The 21,115-nt window shown below is 51.6% G+C and overlaps 3 protein-coding genes and 1 long non-coding RNA gene across 15 annotated transcripts in view; 3 read left to right on the plus strand and 1 right to left on the minus strand.

Moving 5' to 3' along the window:
• MAP3K14 (mitogen-activated protein kinase kinase kinase 14) overlaps positions 1-1,662 on the plus strand; it is a 42,743-nt gene extending 41,081 nt beyond the window's left edge. For all 7 annotated transcript variants that reach the window (XM_081577056.1, XM_081577055.1, XM_081577058.1 and 4 more), the window contains one exon: positions 62-1,662. In XM_081577056.1, the coding sequence (XP_081433182.1) occupies positions 62-226 (165 nt within the window). In that variant the 3' untranslated portion in view covers positions 227-1,662. The remainder of the gene's footprint in view (positions 1-61) is intronic.
• Positions 1,663-2,616: 954 nt separating this feature from the next.
• SPATA32 (spermatogenesis associated 32) lies at positions 2,617-14,974 on the plus strand. Its single transcript, XM_081577066.1, has 5 exons — positions 2,617-2,706; positions 5,389-5,497; positions 12,622-12,699; positions 13,544-13,598; positions 13,938-14,974. The coding sequence occupies exons 2-5, from the start codon at positions 5,457-5,459 to the stop codon at positions 14,829-14,831; spliced, it is 1,068 nt and encodes a 355-aa protein (XP_081433192.1). The 5' UTR covers positions 2,617-2,706; positions 5,389-5,456; the 3' UTR covers positions 14,832-14,974.
• On the minus strand, positions 8,353-14,906 carry LOC145541214 (uncharacterized). Its single transcript, XR_014078877.1, has 2 exons — positions 14,724-14,906; positions 8,353-8,450 (listed from the first exon to the last, which is right to left on the minus strand). It is a non-coding gene; the product is annotated as an uncharacterized LOC145541214 (long non-coding RNA).
• LOC145541212 (EF-hand calcium-binding domain-containing protein 3-like) lies at positions 13,936-21,090 on the plus strand. Of its 6 annotated transcripts, none has more exons than XM_081577065.1 (10): positions 13,936-14,827; positions 17,227-17,278; positions 17,458-17,706; positions 17,823-17,875; positions 18,677-18,820; positions 19,203-19,274; positions 19,363-19,483; positions 19,720-19,898; positions 20,003-20,161; positions 20,936-21,090. In XM_081577065.1, the coding sequence occupies exons 3-10, from the start codon at positions 17,510-17,512 to the stop codon at positions 21,070-21,072; spliced, it is 1,062 nt and encodes a 353-aa protein (XP_081433191.1). In that variant the 5' UTR covers positions 13,936-14,827; positions 17,227-17,278; positions 17,458-17,509; the 3' UTR covers positions 21,073-21,090. The 6 variants fall into 6 exon arrangements, 5 of the variants coding, with proteins under 5 accessions (XP_081433191.1, XP_081433187.1, XP_081433188.1 ...); XR_014078876.1 differs by lacking the exon at positions 13,936-14,827 and adding an exon at positions 14,980-15,035 and having other exon boundaries at positions 17,482-17,706; positions 19,363-19,466; XM_081577061.1 differs by lacking the exon at positions 13,936-14,827 and adding an exon at positions 14,980-15,035.
• Positions 21,091-21,115: the final 25 nt, after the last annotated feature.

The raw sequence follows: 21,115 nt of genomic DNA on the forward strand, positions 1-21,115 counted from the left end.
TCTGCTGGGACCCTTCAGCACCCCGGCCGCTCTTAGGCCCCCTGGTTTGCTCTGCCCCCAGATCCCAGCTGCAGCCTTCAGCTTGGTGACCAAGGACGGGCAGCCCGTGCGCTACGACATGGAGGTGCCAGACTCAGGCATCGACCTGCAGTGCACCCTGGCCCCAGACGGCAGCTTCGCCTGGAGCTGGAGGGTCAAGCACGGCCAGCTGGAGAACAGGCCCTAAGCAGCCTGCCACCACTGACTCCACTTGGCCAGAAGCGGCCTTCCTTCTCGGTGCTCAGTGCTGTCCCTGAGACACAGGCTCCGCCTGCTCCCAGAGCTCTGCCAGCCCGTGGCTCAGCAGTGGGACCAGGGGCTGGCAGCAGTAAGGCGGCGCCAGCAGAACACTTCCCAGGATCTCCCACCTAGGTCCTGCCTGAGCCCACAGGAGAGGAGGAGGAAGACAGGAGGCCTCTTCCCACAGGGAACCAAGAGTGTCTTCTCTGCCTCGGTCCCGACAAGCTGGCCTGACCCCGTTAGGATCAGTGACCACCTGCTGGCAGTCAGGGGAGAGCGGCTTCCGGCCCAGGTCGGGGAGAGGTGGGTGAGCCCTCCCTCGGTTTCCAGGCAGGTGTGAGCGTCTAACGACCCCCAGCCAGGCCCAGTCCAGGACTGGGGTGGCAAGTGTGCCTCCCCTTGAGTTAATGGAGGGGGCCCCTCTGACCCCCTTGCCCAGCTTTGCCTGGCCATCAACCCCTCTTCTAGCACTAGGAGCTTTTCAGGCCAGGGAGGCAGGAATGTCTGACATGGGGGTCTCCCTGGGAGAGAATGCCACTTCTCAGGGTGCCATGACTCAGGCCCTGAGCTGAGGTCAGCTCAGAAGAACCAGAGAAGGCGTTCAAGTGACACAGTTCTCAGTCCCCAAGCACGTGCCCCTTTGCCGCCAGCCATCAGTCTGCCCCAGAGCAGCAGGCCCCGAACCCAGCCGCAGGCCCAGCACTGCCCCTGCCCAGCTGGCACTCAGCTCGCTCAGCTGTGGAAGTGGAGGGTGACATGAGACCTACCTGACAGGAACGCTCTGAGGACAGAGCACGATTGACTCCACAGAAAGCAACCAACGCAGGTGCTCCTGTTACCCAGGCCCTGGCCCTCCACACCCTCACACAAGCCTCCCGGGACACTCACTGACCCTGCCGCCCCTGGTTTCCAGGGCACCGCCAGCTGCACTTTGCACTCTGATGACCTCAAAGCACTTTCATGGCTGCCCTCCAGGAGGGCAGGCCAGCGGTTCTGCATGGGCACAAGCAGGCCAGGAGATGGGGGGAAGGGACTGAGCTCTTGACCCTTCTTCATGCATGTGACCCCTCAAACCTCCTCCAGATTTCCTTAAGATGTGCCCCCTCCCAGGCCAGCCTCTTCTTTCGGGGGGCAGCTGATCAGGACTCATGTAGCATTAATCAACTGTGAATTGTTGCTGGGTGAGGGGGTGTCCCCTGAGATTCCATCTGGGGAGAAGCTCATCCCCACATCTTGCCAGGTGGCCTTTGCCCAGCTATCCACATTTAGCCAATACTGCTCCCCAGGGAGAGATTCCCGGCCCCCAGGATGTGAAGAACTGCAGCCTTGCAGAGTTGAGACAGTAGAAAACTTTGTAAGCAATAAAGTTTGAGGTAATGACAAGTGTGTTTGGGCCGTGGTTGTCTCCACTCCCGCCTGCCTGTGCCCTGAACCTCACATCCTACCAGCCGCCTCCCTCTGGCTTCTTGATGGGACCTTATCCAATCTTGCCCTACCCTGGACAAAGACTGTTTTCAACCCTTTCCCACCACTCCTTCCAGTGACACTTCCAGTCCTACCTCTGGGCTATCCATTCAGTCCAGTTAGACAAGACGCCCCGCATGGTGACAGCAGGGAAGTCCCTGGCCGAACAGTGCCAGGCTGAGGGGAGGAGGAGCAGGGCGCCAAGGGCTAGGCACTGACCAAGCAGGGGTAGTGGAGGCAGACTGCATGCCCAGAACCAAGATTGTCCCACTCACTCCTCTGTCCCTGAGGCCTGGCTCCCAAGGAACTGGACTGGGAGTGGGCCTGAACTGCCAGCCTTTCCAGCCACCTGGGTGTCTGCACATGCTCAGAGATGGCTTTCCCAAAGTGGATTCCCTGGCATTGGGACAGAACCTGAGGATGGATGTCACTGGCACACAGGGTGCCTTGTCTAATCTGGCTCTACAACTGGAATCTGTGTCCAGTTTCGTGTGCACAGATACATGTGCACACCCTGGGGCAAAGGTGGCAAGCTCAGCAGGTTCTTGGAGGATCCTGGGCACGCAGAAGGTGCAGCGGCCTTGTGCCAATGTGCCCAGGACAGATCCAAAGCTCAGCCCAGCAGACCTCAGGCTTACCAGTCGCTATCGTCTACCCATCTGGGCTGGCAGCAGAGAGCAGCGCCGCCTGGATGTCTCCCAAGAAGGAGCTCCGGCTGCGGGGCGAGGAGGAGCCCCCTTCTCTGGAAGACTTCCCGCACCAACCGCCAAGCCCACCCACACACCACGGGGCTCGCGTCAGGAACGTCACAGAGGCGGAGACATCACAGGCACCGGCCCCCCGCCTCATCTTTACCGCCCCCCACAGCCTGCCACCAAAGAGCGCACTGGAGGCGGAGGGGCAGCAGCCACCAGCCCGCTCCCCGCCTCCCGCACAGAGCCTCGGTCAGCATGGGGGTGACAGGTGGGAGCGGGCGGGCGCGCGGCGGGGCGGGGGCGGGGGCGGGGCCGGGCGGGAAAAGTGAAAGTGAGGGCGGGGCTCGGGGGGCGGGGATCGGCCGCGGCGGAGAGGAAGGTGGACCCCAGCCAGACCCCTCGCGGTCCCTGCGGTCCCCGCGGGTGAGGGGCGGTGCTACCCTGGCCACCACCCAGCATTGGCCCTGCGCTGCGCACGACTGTGTGTGTGTGTGTGTGTGTGTGTGTGTGTGTACAGATACACGTGCACACCAAGGGGTAAAGGCGTTCTGGACACCCAGAAAGAGTAGAGGCCCTGTGCCCAGGAAGCAATATATGAAGTACCCCAAACTGCAGAGGAAACACCCCCGCTCCAAATCAAATCAAGTGTTTCTGTGGTTGGTGCTTGAGGCTTTTGCAGAGAAAGGGAGCGTGCTTCAACAGATATTTACTGAGACCCTCCGTTGTGCTTTGCACTTCGCTCTGTACCCTTGAGCAAAGACGGTTTCCCCTCAGGGCCCTGGATGTCCCAGGTTTCTAACAAGGGGGCCCAGATCTCCCCCACCCCCGGATTGGAGGCTTTTTTCTCAGGGCTTTCTCTCCCAGGACGACATGGGCCAGCCTTCAAAACGTGCCAAAAATCAACAACCAGAGAACAGCTCTCCCCTCAACAAACAAACGATGCAGAAAATGATGCAGACATCTTAAATCATTCGTGCAATGTATATTGCATCCCCTTCTCTCTTTTTTTTAATCTTAGAGGACTATTTTATTGTATTTTTAATTGAAGTATTGTTGATTTACAATGTGTTAATTTCAGATGTACAACACAATGATTCAGTGAGATATATATATTATATATATATATATATTCTTTTTCAGACCTTTTTCTCTTATAGGTTATTACAAAATATTGAGTATAGTTCCCTGTGCTATACAGCTGGTTGGTTATCTATTTCAATATATAGTAGTGTGCATATTATTCCTACCCACCCACCCCTACTGCTTTCCCCTTGAAAGTGAAAGTGTTAGTTGCTCAGTCCTTTCCAGTTCTTTGCAACCCCATGGACTATAGCCTACCAGGTTCCTCTGTCCATGGGATTCTCCAAGCCAGAATACTGGATTGGGCTGCCATTTCCTTCTCCAGGGCATCTTCCCAACCTGGGAATCAAACTCAGGTTCCTTGCATTGCAGGCAGGTTTTTTACTACCTGAGCCATCAGGGAAATTGCTTTCCCCTTTGGTAACCATAAGTTTGTTTTCTGTCTTTGAGTCTCTGTTTTGTAAATAAGTTCATTTGTTTGTTTGTTTGTTTGTTAATTTCCACATGTAAGTCATATCATATTTGTCTTTCTCTGTCTGGCTTCTTCACTAGTACAATAATCTCTAGCCATCCGTGTTCCCTGGAGAAGGGAACGGCTACCCACTCCAGTATTCTGGCCTGGAGAATTCCATGGACTGTATAGTCCACAGGGTCGTGAAGAGTCGGACACGACTAAGAGACTTTCACTCACTCACTTCATCCATGTTACTGTGAATGGCATTATTTCATTCTTTTTTATGACTGAATAATATTCCAGTGTGTGTTTGTGTGTGTATACCACATCATCTTTATCCATTCATCTGTTTATGAACATTTAGGTTGCATCCATGTCTTGACTATTGTAAATGCTGTAATAAACATTGGGATGCAGGTATCATTTCAAAATAAGAGTTTTCTCCAGATGTTCTCCAGTGGAATTGTAAGATCTTGTGGTAACTCTATGTTTAGTTTTTTAAGGAATCTCCATACTGTTCTCAATGGTGACTGCACCAATTTACATTCCCACAAACAGCGTAGGAGGGGTTTTTTTTCTTCACACTCTCTCTAGCATTTATTATTTGTCAGCACTTACTCTTACTCTGTGCTAGGCCCTGAGTCTAATGAGTTAACTAAAAATTAAAATGTGGGTTAGACAGCTAGGTATGTCACAGAGATAATGACAATGGAGATTTGAGTTGGGCTGTCAGGCATGAGTAGGATTTTTATCAGTAGAGAGATTTTCTGAGTATCAGAAACAGCATGTGCAAAGGCACTGAGGCACAAAAGTTCCCACTGTGCTCCAGGGCCTCTTGAGCTTGGGGCAAGGCAGGGAACTGGATACCAGGAGATGAAAAAAGAAGGCAGAGGTCAGACTATGCAGGATCTTTGAGGCCACCCTAGAGTCTGGATGTGAGCAGGTGTGATGCAGCAGGCTTGTTCTGCAGTCATTGAGATGCCCAGGTTGGGGCCAGGGTCGGGGGGAATATGGATCAGTAGTCCATATTGGATTACATCAGCTAGAGGCCTAGAGAAATTTCAGCCAGCACAGTGGGTAGCACCATGGGGTATGGAGCCGATCTGACTTGTGTTCAGGTCGTGGTGCTGTTCTTGAGAGCTGTGTGACTTGCACAGACTTCCTCATCTATGAGAGAAGAGTCGTGGCCACCTGTGCAGAGTGTGGCTCTGAGGGTTGAATGCTTGCAAAGCACTCAGCACCGAGTGTTGAGGGGGTCATGAGTCCTGGGTTTGTGTTGACTTTGGTGTCGGAAGAGGAGAGAGACAGTGGGGATGGAGAAAGGATGTGCACTAGGTCATTGATAGTGGTGGGAATATCAGGAGCTGGGGAAGTGAGGAGGTTGCAAGTGACCCAAGTCTCTAACTGGGGTGACAGGATAAACGATGAACCAGGGAGAGGAATTTATCAAGAGATAAGAGATTGGAAAAGAAGACGGGTCAAACATGCAGAACTGTATTGGCCATCCTAGAGTCTGGACACCAAGGTATGAACTTGAGGCCAAAAATGGGAGATAATCTGAAGGGTTTCGCAGGGTGAGAGGAATAAGGAAACCATTCTCTTTTTAAAAATAATTTTATTTATTTATTTATTTTTTGGCTGCACCGAATCTTCATTGCTATGCAAAGACTTTCTCTAGTTGTGGCAAGCAGGGGCTAGCTACTCTCTAGTTTTGGTGCACAGACTTCCCATTGCAGTGGCCTGTCTTGTTGCAGAGCATGGTCTCTAGAGCATGGGCTCAGTAGCTGTGGCACATGGGCTTAGTTGCTCCATGGCAGATGGGATCTTCCCAGACTAGGGATCCAACTTGTATCCCCTGCATTGACAGGCGGATTCTTAACCACTGGACCACCAGGGAAGTCCCAGGAAACCATTCTTTGCACAGACTTTTGCTGAGAATCCACCTTGTGCCTGACTCTGTGTAGAGGATCAGAGATTCAAAGTAAGCCAACCTCACACCTGACCCACCTCTAACTGAGGGTCAGCAAGAAGCTGTGCACTTAGATAGAGGTCTGCTGTGGGGGGGCCTGGGGGTAGAGGGGAAGGGAGCAACTGGAGAAAGACTCCTCAGCTTGGTGCCTTGAGATAGAGTCTGGGAAGTCTTTAGGAAGAGGTGACCCCCTAGCTCACCTAGTCATGACAATAGGAAACGGGAATTCCATTCAAACTACTCATCTCAGGCTTTGACAAGGAATCCATAGGGTTTTAAACAAAGTGAAGTTGAGGCCCCCTGAGGGAAAAATGTGTAATCAGTGACTGCAGTTTAAGTCTAGAGCTCAGGAGAAGTGGGAGTAAGAAATAGAAATTGGAGGGTCAAGTGGGAGTATGAAATAGAGATTGGAGGGTCTCCTGTGGTTACAGCCACAGGCTTGAAAACTCCAAGGGGCAGAGATTGTGTATGTTCATCACTGTGTCCTCTGCCCCTAGCACAGTGCCTGGACAATAGCTGGCCTCAGCCTTTTAAAAATATATTTATTTGGCTACACCAGGTCTTAGTTGCAGCACATGAGACCTTCAGTCTTCGTCGTGGCATGTGGAATCCTTAGTTGCAGCGTGCCAACTCTGAGTTGTGGCAATGCGGGATCTAGTTCCCTGACCAGGGGTCAAACCCTGGGCCCCCAGCATTGGGATGGCAGAATCTTAGCCACTGGACCACCAGGGAAGTACCCCTGGGGCTCAACATTTTTTTTTAACTTTATCCAAGAAATACAGGCATATGGTTAAATAGTACTGAAGAGCTTATTCAGTGATTGAAAAGCAAGAATCCCCTACACCACATTCCCAGCCTCACTCCTCAGAGCACCCACCATTGTTTCATTTGAACTATTTTTCTGCCTGGTTACCATCTCATCTCTCCACAAGCTCACAGGCTTCTTCTTGGTTTATCAGCTCTAGACATGACCACCTACCCACTCTAATGGCACCACCCTGCCCCATCCTCCCAACATCAATTATTTTTAGATCTGCTAATGCCTTTGGAAATTTAATATATTTATTTTTTCATCAACTTTAGAGAGTATCTTTTGACACACATATAGTAAGATGTTTTAGTGGACCCTACCTTTTCCTTCAACTTTCCTTCCTGCCTTGTAGCTCCCAAAGACTCTAACCTGTATGTTTATTTTTTTAATATCAAGGTTGATAGCATTCACATTGTCCCATAACCATAATTATGTTTTCCAAATTTTGCTTATATATTGATTCTAAATGTTGAAAGTTAATAAACAGGATTTATTATCATGACTACATGAAAACTGTTCACTGCAGAGCCATAAAAGGTACCACAATTACCTTTTCTTTCTCATACAGCTTTTTGTTTTTCCTGTTTTTGTTTTTTAGTGACCTTTTACTTATACTCTTTGCTTTTATCATAGTCTTTGTTTTCTTAAACCTCTACATCTAGTTAACTATTCTGTTAGGTTTTCTTTATTTCAGAGACCTACTGCCCAGGACCCTTCATCCTATTGTACCAATGTGTAGGCCTCTACACAGTTAATATCTGGGATTCAGCTGCTCTCCTGGGTTGGATATGCTGTTTCATCCCTGACTCTCTTGTTTTACACCTTTATTTTGCATTAGCACATCCTCAAATAACTTCCAAAAAAAAAAAGGAGTAAACTTTCTTACTTTTCCATGTCTGAAATGATAGTTTTGCTGGATATAAAATTCTAGGTTAAAAACCATTTCCCTCAGAATGTTAAAGACAACCATATTGCTAACTCCACTGCCAGTATGATTCTCCTTCCCTTGTTGTTGACTTGTTTTTCACTTAGAACTATTTAGGAATCCTTTGTTCCTGGTGCAATGAACTTTTAGAGCAAAGATCTTTTGGCATCTATAGTGCTGGGTATTCAGCAAACATTTTTAAGCTAATGACATCCTTCAGCTCAGGGAAGTACTGATTTCTCTTTTCTTCTCCATGGTCTCCATTCTTTCTGAATCTCCTTTCTATAACCCAGAATTGGATTACCTTCTGATCCTTTTTTCTCACATTGTCTTGATATTTTAGTTCTACCTTCTAGGAATATTCTCTGTATTTTATTTTTCAATTCTGTTTGCTAAAAAGCTCTTTCTTTTCATAGTTCTTTTTAAAATAGTATCCTGTTCTTGTTCTTTGGATGCAATATATATGTTGCTGAATATCTTAAACTCTGAATCTCTGAAGATGATTAGAATTTTTCAGTTTCCTTGTTTCTCTTCTGGTATCCTGGAGTAGTCTTTTCTCTTGGTCTAGCTCTCCTATGTTAGCAGTTTTCTCAAATGCCGAGTGATGCTTGGTTGTCCATGTATAAGAGTGAAATCATAAAAATCTGATTGGGAGCCTATGACTGCAGGAGCCTATTGCTTTGCAGATATCACTTTAATGTGACCAGTCAGGAATCAGACATATCTCTGGCAGGTTTGAGAACACCCATACAACTGATACATCTCCACCCAAACTGGACAAGGGAAAAAAACAGACAAAAATTACCAGCATGAGGAATGAAAGAGGTAACACCACTACAGACTCTGCAGATATGAAAAGGATAATTAGGGAATATTAGGAACAATTTATGCCAATAAATTTGACAACTTAGATAAAATGGCTAAATTCCTTTAAAAAAAAATACAAACTCCAAAACCTCACTCAAGAAGAAATAGATATTCTGGGAATGGATAGTGGTGATGGCTACATGACAATATACTTAATGCCAGTGAACTGCATACTTAAAAATAATTTTAAAAGGGCAATTTATGATACGTGTATTTTACCACAATAAAAAAGAAAGAAATAGGTAGGCTAAATAACCCTGTGTCTATTTTTTAAGTTGAATTTGTAATTAAAAATCTTCTCACAAGGAAACTCCAGGTCCAGGTCCACAGGCTTCATTTGTGAATTCTACCAAACATAATGAATAAATAATAAAAATTTTACACAAACTCAAAAAATTGAAGCGGGGACATGTCTGAACTCATTCTATGAGACCAGCATTACTCTAATGTCAAAACATTACATCATAGACATTATAAAAAGAAAGACATTATAAGAACAGAAAATTGCATACCAATACACCTCATGAACATATACGTGAAAATTCATCTTAGAAGTCAGAAAATAAAATTTGACAATGTATAAAAAGGTAGTACATTGTGATCAAGTGAGATTTATCCCAGGAATACAAGATCTCACCATGAACAAATTATAATAGAATTATTAGCAGAATAATATGTAATATATGTAGCACACACCATATATAACTTCCCTGGCTTCTCTGGTGGCTCAGGCAGTAAAGAATCTGCCTACAGTGCAGGAGACCTGGGTTCTATCCCTGGGTTGAGAAGATCCCCTGAAGGCAGGCATGGCAACCCACTCCAGTATTCTTGCCCAGAGAATCACATGGACAGAGGAGCCTAGTGGACTGCAGTCCATGGGATCACAAAGAGTCAGACACAACTGAGCAACTAAGCACATACAGCCATACATACATAACTTATATAATATATTAACAGAATATAAAAGAAAAACATATGATAATCTCAATAAATTCAGAAAAAGCATCAGATAAAACCCAACATCCCTTCCTATTAAGTAGGAACAGAAAGAAACTTCTTCAACCTGATAAATAGCATCTATGAGAAAAACTATAACATTATATTTCATGATGAAATACTGGATGCTTTTCCCCTAAGCTCAGTAGCAAAGCAAGAATATCTACTCTCAATTCTATTCCACATTGTTCCAGAGATTATTCTCAGTGCAATAAGGCAAGAAAAGGAACTGGAGACATCCAGGTTGAAATGGAAGAAGTAAGACTATGTTGAGTCACAAATATTATTGTTTATGTAGAAAACCCTATGGAATCTTAAAAAAGCTACTAGAACCAATAAGATTTTAGGATGGTTGCAGGATACAAAATCAATGCCTTTCTATATAAAGCAATCCACAGCTGGAAGTTGAAATTATTTCATACACTACCAAATGTCACTTGAATCCCTAATAGAACATTCCCAGGTAGAATATAGAGGCCCCAAGTTGAGTCAACCTCAGATTTTTGCTTCTAAACCCCAGTACTGCAGTGAGGTTCATACCATAATAATTTTTCCTTCTATCCATATTCAGTTGCTTTTTTTGGAAGGCTTTAGGTGTTGATTATACTTCCCAGAAAAATTTTGTAAAACAAGCAAAAGAAACTAAGATCATGACATCCAGTCCCATCACTTCATGGCAAATAGATGGGGAAACAATGGAAACAGTGATGAATTTTATCTTCTTGGGCTCCAAAATCACTGCAAGATAGTGATTTCAGCCATGTAATTAAAAGATGCTTGTTCCTTGGAAGAAAAGTTATGACCAACCTAGACAGCATATTAAAAAGCAGAGACATCACTTTGCCAACAAAGGTCGGTCTAGTCAAAGCTATGGTTTTTCCAGTAGTCATGTATGGATGTAAGAGTTGGACCATAAAGAAGGCTGAGTGCCAAAGAATTGATGCTTTTGACATGTGGTGTTGGAGAAGTCTCTTGAGAGTCTCTTGGACTGCAAGGAGATCAAACCAGTCAATCCTAAAGAAATCAATCCTGAATATTCATTGGAAGGACTGATGCTGAAGCTGAAGCTCAAAAATTTTGGCCACCTGACGCGAAGAGGAGACTCATTGGAAAAGACACTGATGCTGGGCACGATTGAAGGCAGGAGGAGAAGAGGATGACAGAGGACAAGATGGTTGGATGGCATCACCTACTCAATGGACATGAGTTTGAGCAAGCTCTGGGAGATGGTGAAGGACAGGGAAGCCTGGTGTGCTGTAGTCCATGGGGTCACAAAGAGTTGGACACAACTTGGCAACTGAACAACAACAACAAGGCAAAAGAAGGCTGTGGGATCAGAAGCCTGAGGCATAGCAGCAGTTGGGGCAGGTAGAACTGGAGCAGAAGAGATGTGGGGAGGACGTTGAGGGATGGTCAAAGAAAGCATGGTGGTCAAAGAAGTGATGAGTTCCGAAGAGACCACTGAGCGGACCACTGGGAGCCTGTCCCTGGTGCACTCTTAGCCCAGTCACCCAGCTGATCCAGGATCCCAGGCCCAGGCTGAACCTGTGGGTGCACGCTTGATAAGTCACTTCAATCCTGTCTGACTCTTTGCAACGCTATGGACGGTAGCCCACCAGGCTCCTCCATCCATGGGCTTCTCCAGGCAAGAATACTGGAGTGCATTGCCATTTCCTCCTCCTGGAGAACTTCCCGATCCAGGGATTGAACCCATGTCTCTCACATCTCCTACGCTGGCAGGTGGGTTCTTTACCACTAACATCAGCTGGGAAGTGCATGGAGCAGCCCAAAGCCCAGGACCAACATCAGCCATGCGAGGACCCTCCCCAGCCTCTCCACCTCTAGGAAGAGGCCACAGCACATTCTAATCCTTCTAATCTAATCCTGGGAGCAATTCTTCTCAGCCAGAGCCAAGGCTGTCACTTCCTGTCACACTGCAGGCTCATAGGGATCCCAGCTTGCTCATTGCCATAATGGCCCCAAAATCAACCCCTATCCACCACCCTGGGGCTCAGAGAATGGGACAGCCTGGTGGCCCCTATCACCAAAGGATGAAAGAGAAGCTTCTGCAATAAAAGATTCAAGCTTCTAGGAAAGGGGACTGTGAGGGGGGACGTACCCCAAGGAGCCAATCTCCTCTGCAAAGGATGTTTCGTGTTCCGAAATAACCAGAGGGGCTTCCCACATGGCACTAGTGGTAAAGAATCTGCCTGCCACTGCAGGAGGCCTAAGGGATGCAGGCTCAATCTTTAGTCAGTAAGATCCCCTGGAGGAGGGCATGGCAACCCACTCCAGTATTCTTGCCTGGAGAATCCCATGGATAGAGGAGCCTGGTGGGCTACAGTCCATGAGTCACACAGTCAGACACAACTGAAGCAACTTAACAAGCACACGTCACCTCAAATCAAGCACCTGGGGTGAGAATTCTGGCCCGGCGTTGGAGATAGATGATCACAGGATGTGAAATGGCATGAGAAGCCAGGGGAAGAGAGGACAGGATAGGAGTGGCTAGGATGAGAGTGAGTGGCAGATCTGAAGCCTGGCCAGACAGAATGGAGAAACGGGAGTGGGGGCAGGAATGGAAAAGATGAAGAAAGTTCACCTGGGGTGCAACGGAGAACCCCACACAGTTACAGGCTCCAGGGTAGGATGACATTCAGGGCAGGGCAGTAAAGAGTTCCTTAAGTGAAGCCTGCATCTAAGTTCTGACTTCCTGAGTGATCAGCTGAGGGACCTTGGGCAAATGAACCTCTTCTCATGTTTTGTGTTCAGTCAAAGAACTAAAGCCTATAAAGTGCTCAACACAATCCCTGGGCTAGTTTCTAGCACTCAATGAATGGAAGTGACCACTATTCATATTTGCCCTAATGGAGGACAGTGATGGATCACGAAAGGCGGAAGGGAGCAGACGTGGAGGATGGGGTGCTGGTGATGCTGGCAAGGGGATGGCACATGGGCTTAGGTAAGGGACAGGGAAGGAGTTGGGGTGGCTGCAGCAGTGCCACCAGCCTGAGTTCTAGACTCGCTCAGGGACTGTCCGAACTTGCGGGTCCCCTGCCCTCACGTCCTTCTCCCTGCCAGGTGCCAATGGATTTCCCTGCTGTTGCAAAGAGTCGGTGGACATTGTGGATTCACAGTGAGAACCAGTTCCCCATCACCGTAGGACTTCTCCCCAACCCCCGAGATCACCCACCCTCACCCAGGATCTCCCTCTATCTTGCTTATTTCCAAAATCTCCCCAAGGCCAGTATCCAGGCCAAAAGGCAGCAGGGGTGGGGATGGAGGCCATCCCCCGCTCCACTTCCGCCCCCAACCCCTCACATTGGAGGAGGATTGAAGGGTGGTGGGGAACACCCAGGACATGGATGGAGCCTGACCCCTTAGCGTTGCCTTTCTCTGAGATCAGAATTGTCCAAGGGGAGGGTGGGCAGGTGCCTAAAGTAGGAGAAAGGTTACAATGACTGAGGGCAGCTGTCGAGATGGCAGCCAACTAGCAATAAGAACCGAGGGTACCCTCCACACACACCCCTGCACTTCAGATTTGCTGAGCTGAGAGTGGGCAGGTTCTGGAGAGGGTGTCCCTCTGGGCTTCTCCCTCTGTGAGGAGTCGCTTGCAAGACACTGGCCCACTGGAATGCTAGATTAAAATGCAGATTTCTGGGCCTCGCCTCCAACTGAAATAAAAGATACAAGCTTCTAGGAAGGGGACTGTTGGAGCGGGGGACCTCCCCCAAGGAGTCAGTCTCCTCTGCAGAGATTGTAGGGGGAGGGGGGCAACTCAGCAAGCTCTCTAGGCACTTTCTGAACTCACTGAAGTTTGAGAATATGAGTCTGCCATGGGATTCTCTGTGGGAGTGGGCACCGCCAGGGGAGTGAGCTGGGGGCATCTTGCCAGTCCTTGCACAAGGCAGGAGGCTTTAAGGGCGCCAGAGACCCTCCCCTGAAGCTACTCCACCCACCGCATGGAGGTCTGTCACCCACTCTGTGTCTCCTTCTGTCTTAGGGGTGACATAAACCGAAACCAGTTCCAGCCAATACAAGAGGAAGATGACATGGAGGTAATGGCAGACCTTATCACCTCCTAGGGGGAGGTGGGAGGCCAGGGGCAGGGGTCTTTGAAGCCCATCTTGTCTAAAGCCTGACCATCCCCCACCCTGGACAGTTATGGGACCGACCCTAGCACCAGACACACACAGGCATACCCACCCTCACCAGCTGCCCCCACTGCCTCCCTGCCCCAAGCAGGTCACTTGGAGGAGGCAAGTGTCGGGGAGGAAGTGAGCAGAAGGAGAGTGAGGGGGCAGGGCCGGGCAGAGAATGGGGGATGGGGAGAACCACAGCGGTTGAGGGGTGGAGGGGGCCAGGCGCAGCCTCAGCTTCCTGTTGAAACCTTTCAGCTGGAGAACGAATTGCTAGGGCCAGAGGTTCCCGAAGAAGAGGTCCCTCAAGTGAAGCCAGAACAGAAGCCCAAACCCTTCCCACAGGCAGAGCCCAAGGCCAAACAGGAAGACCCCGAGCCCCAGGGGTACAGGCAAGAGTCCCCCCAACCCTACGGAGACGGGCTAACGAAGCCAGACATCAGACAGCTGAGCATGAGGTCCAACTCCAGCTACATGGGTTCCATGGACGAGGACTACCGCTCCATTCACGTGCAGACCTCCAGGCACCTCTTCTGGGTAGACAGGTTCATCCAGGTGTCAGAACACAGCCTGCAACCAGCGATCAGCACACAGCCCATCCAGAAGAGCACAGAAAAGACCACTAGATGCCTGGCCCAACAGATGGTCCCCAAGGACACCGAGAGCTCCAAGAAGCAGAGCCAGGACCCCAGTGCCCAGCAAGGCCCTCTAGACAAAGCCTCCCAGAAGGCTCCAAGCCCGGAGCCGTCCTTCTGCCCGCCCACAATGGACCTGGAAGAGCTGATCAATTTCGCATCAACCCTGGCCGTGGCCTCCTCCAGCAGGATGGACTTGCCCAGCCTGCAGCACGTGATCAGGACCACACCCCAGAAGGCCATGCCACCTCCCACAGAGCCCGCTGTGGAGCATGCTGCCCAGCCCACCACGGACGAGCCAGGTCAGGAAAATCTCACGAAGGATGAGAAGCCACCAGAGGAACCAGGAGAAGCCAGGGAACCGCAGGATGCCCCAAAGCAAGAAGATAAGGACGTCCCTCACCCTTACCTTGACCTCAGCAAGCCAGGGTTCAAGAGGGCCACCATTGAAGGGGAGCTGAAGTTTCTCCCGTCCCCGACCATGTCCCCTCAGCCAGAAGGAGCTGCAAAAGAGTAAGTGAGGCTGCCCCATGGCTCACACAGGATGTGCAGGCGGGCCCACTCCTCACATAGCCGAGTGTGGGCTGGGGACAGTGGAATGAGGGGCTGGCTGAGTGATGCCTCCACCTCAGTGACCTCATAAAGGCTGCTGGAAACAAAGTTCCGGTGGGCTGAGGTGCAGTGCCAAGGCCAGGGCTGACAGGCCTGGGGACCATGGAGGGTAAGCGCTCCAGGGTGGGGGCAGGGACTTGGGTTCGAAGCTGGAACTAGAATGCCATTCTAGCATTAGGAAGTTTCTCGCCACGAGTGTAGACGGCCTCACCCTCATTGGAAGCACTCAGGCTAGTTTCTTTCCTACTGAGAACCCCTAGGTCTCAGCTCTGGGCCCTGAATATGCCCAACGAGGCAGGACTGAGGACTCTGGGTTCTCCAGCACCCCGCGCTTCCTGGTGATGATTGAACATGACAGAGGGGCAGCTGCCCATCCACAACACACAGCAGGAAGAGGCCGTCTGAGCCCCTGCGCCCTCCTCAGAAAGGCCTCCGGGCTCACCCCTCCTTTGTCCTTCCCACCAGGGCCCAAGTGACACTCTCTCTTTTGCGTTGCAGCTCGGTGCCGGGAACCATGAAAGGGAATCCATTATTCCTGAAAATCCATTTTAAGCTGTCGTCCCCCTCCTCCCCAGAGAAATGACTAGACAAAACCAGTAAAGCCTCCAGTGCTGGCCCCTCGGCTCAGACTTTTTGTGCAAACGCTCCTGGACCAGTGAGCTCCTCTGACTTCAGCCTCCTGGTCTCCGATGCTTAGAGTTAGCCACCCCAGCACCCCCTGCCCCCCACGGGCTCCGTCAGCCCTGTGTGGTCCCTGCTTACTCCCCCCGCACCGCGCCAGACCTCTAGGCCAGCATCAGACAGTCGTGACTTGCCTTGGGGAGGGCTCAGTTGTGCCCTGTCTGAGGCTTCTTAGATGTAAAAAGAGTATTTGGGGATTGTCTGAGGCGAGAGCCTCCTGAAGGTGGGACTGGGCAGGCAAGAAGGCTTCTGGAAGGAGTTCTTCCCACTCCTCTCATGGTGAAGGCCTGGCGTGGGGAAGAGATGGTGTTCACGGCTTGAAGGGGGGAATAATGAAGCCAAAGGACTGGTCCTCCAGGGACCACCACCTCCACTCAGAGGTACCTCCAGTGTAGGGGAGAGTCCATGGGTCACGATGCACTTCTGCAGGCAGTCCACACACACACACACACACACACACACACACACACCAGCTGCTGACCAGCACGTGACACCGAGATGCACATGACACAGCCACACGCAAGCCAAGGAAGCATGTTCCACACGTTCCAGGCACACAGGCACACACCTACACAGTGCTTGTGACCCAGATGCATGCACTTGGATGCACGAGCCTCTCCACGGTAGGGGAGGAGGAACAATGTGGGGAAGCTTCTGGAAGAGGAGATGGCCACAAGAGGGAAGAGAATTTGGAGTGTGGGGATGGATGTGGGTAGGAAGAGGGAAGTCAGGGAGAAAGAGAGGGGGAGACAGCACCGAGGCTTGGGGCCTAATGAGACTCGAGACCTCCTCCGGACCAAGGCTCCCCTTCAAGTGAAAGCCCTACTTTGCAGATCCTTAGAACCCTGCCCTGCCTTGAGAGGGGGCTGAGGAGGGAGGTGCCCAGGGTCAGGGAGAATGGGATTAGGAAGGGGTGGGTTTCCCAGGTGGCACTGGTGGTAAAGAGCCCACCTCCCAGTGCCGGAGACATGGGTTCAATCCCTGGGTCAGGAAGATCCCCTGGAGGAGGGCATGGCAACCCACTCCAGTATTCTTGCCTGGAGAATCTCCATGGACAGAGGAGCCTGGTGGGCTACGGTCCATGGGGTCGCAAAGAGTCAGACATGACTGAAGCAACTAAGGAAACACGCATGAGCACTCAAGAATGGGCCAGGGCCAGAGAAGGGGGCAGGTGGCTGGAAGGAGGGATGAAGAAGAGACGCAGAGGTGAATGTCTGGGGAGGGGCTAGGCCAGCACTGGCATCTGGGTGTTGGGACACATCTTTCCAGAGGAAGGGCTCCTTCCCCACCAGGGGACCTCGAGTAAGGTGAGCCACAGTCCCATCTTGGCTGGACCCCACCTTCCCATGCCTTGACCTGGGGCCTCTGGAGCCTGCTTCTCCCCTGCACCTCAGCCTTCCTGTTAGCTTCTGGCATGGAGTCACAAAATTTAAGTGCCTTAAAGGAGCAGAAACTCAAAAGACTAAAAGTGCAGGTTCCCCAGCAGAGAGGAGCAGGCCTGTGGGGAGGGTGGAGCGCACTCCTGCTGACAGTTGTTCAGATCCACCCCAAACCCAGCCTGGGGGACTGCAGGCCTGATGGACAGGCCCAGCCTCCAAGGGTGCAACTCTGCCTTTCAGGCAGCAGAAGGCGGAAGACCAAGCGATCACCATCGGCAAAGAGAACATCCAGGTGACCAGGGGGGAGGGATGGTCCACCACTCCTTCAAGCTAGTGCTTCCAGAATCCCCCAGAGAGAGGACTGTGGGCGCAGGCTGGCAGGGGCCAGTCCTGGGAGGTGAAGCTATGCACTCACAGGTCTGGTCCCAGGTGCCCTGAAGTCCAAACACTCAAATGGGCTGGACCCCTCAGCCCTGTCTTCTCCTCACCTCCAAGGCCTCAACAGAAGCCTCAAAGACTGCTCATGCAAGACCCAGGAGAGGAGCAGGCCGGCAGAATCCAGAAGGGAAGGTTGCAGCAATGTGCTACCTTCCTGACCCGGAAGGAACCAGCTGCCGCCTTGACCACAGGGGCTGAGCAGGCTTCCCAGAGGGCCAGGCAGCTCAAGGGCCTTGAGGCCACCCATACAGTACAGTCAGGCCCCCGGACCGGGTCTCCAAGGTGAGGGCAGGGACCAGGGCCAGGGCTAGGGTGCTGGGTCTGGGGAAAAGCCTGCCTGACTCTGGCATCGCTCAGCAGCAGATGCAAAGACCTTTCCACCCTCTTACCCCTGCCAGAGGCAGCTTTGCAGACAAGAACCCGTTTCCCCTGACAGCACGGCAGCTGGCAGGTGAGGGCCTTGGGACTGGAAGCAGGGAGGAAAACTAGGGGGTGCTCAGAGTAGAAGAGGTTGGGGACACAGTAGAAGCCAGTGGCTGTACTGTAACCTCTCCATGCCTTTCTAATTTGCTCATTTCTGCAATCCCAGGGCTCATGGCTCTGTGTGTGTGTGTGTGTGTGAAGAAGGGAGGGAGGGGTTGTTGGATAGCAAGGTATGTGGATGGTGGATGGATAGATGGTAGATGGATGAACAGGATGAAAGGAAGAAGGAAAACTGGAAGAAACAATGGAAAAAAAGAATCTGAAGTCCCTGCCCCACTGGGGTTTGGAGCTGGGGAGTAGAGTTGGAAGGAAACATTTCTACATTTGGGGGCCCCAGTGTCCCTGCAAAGATCATGCTCTGATATTGGCAGGGGACCCTCAAAGCAGAATCATTCTACTCATCAATAGTTGTCAGTGCATGCTACAGGCCAGGTTGCCAGCAGGGCTCCTGAAGCCTCCAGACATTGGAGCTATAATAGCCAGAGCACCCAAATCGAAAGCCCGGCATGGCTCCTATGGATGGTGTGGCCTTGGACATAGAGTTTTTAACATTTTTTCATACGAGCATGTCCAGACATGAATTTTGGACAGGAGAACTGAACAGACACTTAACAGGTGCCAACACACAGCAACCACTGTTCTTTACCTTAAGTTATAATGCCCAGGGGATCGGTGAACTCGTCTTCAGTCTCATCTGGCTATAGTGGATGAATCTCAGGGTTCCTGTGCACGGGGTTCACCTTCCCCACCTGCCCCTTCCCATCCCCAGCATTCCAGGATGTCTTCAAACTGTTCAGCTCCAGCCCAACAGGCTCCGTGGACATGCGCAGTATGAAAGCTGCCCTGTGCAATGTGGGTGTCCAGCTGAGCCCTCAGGAGATGTGTGAGGCTCTGCGGCAGGCGGACTTGGATGGTGGGTGACCCTGTCCCTACCCTCATGACCTCTCCCACCTCTAGCCTTGAAGAATGCCTCCACTGCCCACAAAATCCCCGGTCTGATCCTTTTCTAAAGTTCCCTCTTCCCGGAAGCCTCCCCTGATCACCACACCTAGCCCCTTGCCCCTAAACATTTCTGCCGTGATAATCCTCATCCTGACTTGGGGCTCCCACATGGCAAGGGCTATTTCTCCCTGACTCAACCTCAGAAAATGCTTGGCCAGAGGCAGGACTGGACATTCTGATGCCTAGAACTTCTGGCAAGCCTTCTGCAGGGGGCAGGCACCTACAGCACCCCCTCCTTTCTCTCTCTCTCTCTCTCTCTCTCTCTCTCTCTCTCTCTCTCTCTCTCTCGCCAGGTGATGGAACAGTAAGCTTCAAAGACTTCCTGGGTGTCCTCACTGACAGCCACCGCCTGGCTCAGTGCTTGGGTGAGGGGCAAGGCTGGTGGGGCAGGAGTGGGTGGGCCTGGCCTGGGGAAGGCTCCTCCTTACCTTCCCCCACGTTCTCTGCCCCTAGGCAAGGTAAGGAACAGCCTGGCTTGTGATCCCCAGGGCTTGCAAACCCTCTTCTTAGAGATGCTGTTCAAGCTGATGAGTCTGGGCTTTGTGCCCTTCAAGTCGGTACGGGAGGTGATGAGGTGGGCACAACTGGACCCAGCTTCAAGGCCCAAGATAGGGGGAGCAGACTGCCCCGTTCAGGAGTCCCTAGATGTCCCTGCCCCAGAGAGGAGAGCCCTGAATTCTGGGTCAGTTTCCTGGGTGCCAAGTTGCCCCCGATCAGACAAGTTGCCCCGGATCAGATTCCTGTCCCACTTTGGTTTCCCCACGAGGGAGATGCTGTCTGAGGCGTCTACCCACTTTTCTCTCCTTCAAGCTACTACTCCAAGAAGCAGCAGTGTCTGCGGCTGAACGCAAGCTGGAAGGGTCGGTCCCGCAGCCACGACCGCAGAGGGCGCTCTCACGCGGGCCTCGCTTTCTTCTGCCAGGCCGCGCGCCTCGTCGGCCTCTCCAATGCCGAGCTGGCGCGTTCGCTGCAGGGACTGCACAAAGCGGGTGAGCCCGGGGCTGGGCGGGGACCCGCGGGACTGGGGACTCTCCTCACAACCGGCTTTCAGGAAGGCCCCCTCCTTTTCCTCCTACCCGCTTCCTCGCCCCAGGAGCGTGCAGTCCCTACTCCCAGATACCTAGCCTGAACGGGCAGACGCAGCCAGAATCCCACACACAGAGCCGAACTCCGCTCCCCTACGTCCGACGTCCCAAGTCGTACCAGCCCAGCCGCCCCAAGCGCGGGCCCAAGAGCGGGCGGCTCAGCCAAGGTGAAAGTCGACAGAGGCAGGGCCAGCGGGCGGGGCCGGGTTATGTAGATAAAGGGCGGGGCATGTTAGGGTGGGACAGGACCGAGAGGATAGGGGCGGGGCAGACAGAGCGGGTACCCGACAGATAAATGGGACAGACAGGCGGCGAGAGGAGGGACGCGCAGAGTGGAAGCAGAACTGCAAGAAATTGGGACCTGACCGGGGGAGATGCAATAAGAGATCACTCTTATTGCCATCTCCTGTTTGACCACTTCCAATTTACCTTGATTCACGGACCTAACATTGCAGGTTCCTAGGCAATATTGTCATCCCACTCCAGTACTCTTGCTTGGAAAATCCCAGGGACGGAGGAGCTTGGTAGGCTACAGTCCATGGGGTCGCTAAGAGTCGGACACGACTGAGCGACTTCACTTTCACTTTCCCTTTCATGCACTGGAGAAGGAAATGGCAACCCACTCCAGTATTCTTGCCTGGAGAATCCCAGGGATGGCGGAGCCTGGTGGGCTGCCGTCTATGGGGTCGCACAGAGTCGGACACGACTGAAGCGACTTAGCAGCAGCAGCAGCATGCAATATTGTTCTTTACAGCACTACTAAGGATCGACTAAGGATAGGGCGGGGCATAAGAAAAAGAGGCGGGGGACCCAGGTAGGAGGCAGGACTGGTGGAAATGAGGCGGGGCCGGCAGAAATACAGACTCAGGTGGAGCTAACCCTGCGTCTCTAATCCTAGCCGCAAACTTGACCCTCTGTACGCCCCCTCCGCGCTTCCGCAGGGTTCGCACGCCAGCTACTAGGGTGTTTGTGCCCTTCGAAACTGGCTCCCTCCCCCCCAACTCTGATCCAGAAGCAGCCCTTCTCCCCCTCTCCGGCCTATTTGCAGAGACCTGCTACGAAGAAATTGTACAAGTAAAGTGTTTGCTGAGCGAAACAGGCTGCTCGTGGTGGGGGCGGGC

Source organism: Giraffa tippelskirchi, chromosome 3 (assembly GCF_054371585.1).
Source record: "Giraffa tippelskirchi isolate mGirTip1 chromosome 3, T2T-mGirTip1v1.2.pri, whole genome shotgun sequence".
Classification (NCBI taxonomy): domain Eukaryota; kingdom Metazoa; phylum Chordata; class Mammalia; order Artiodactyla; family Giraffidae; genus Giraffa; species Giraffa tippelskirchi.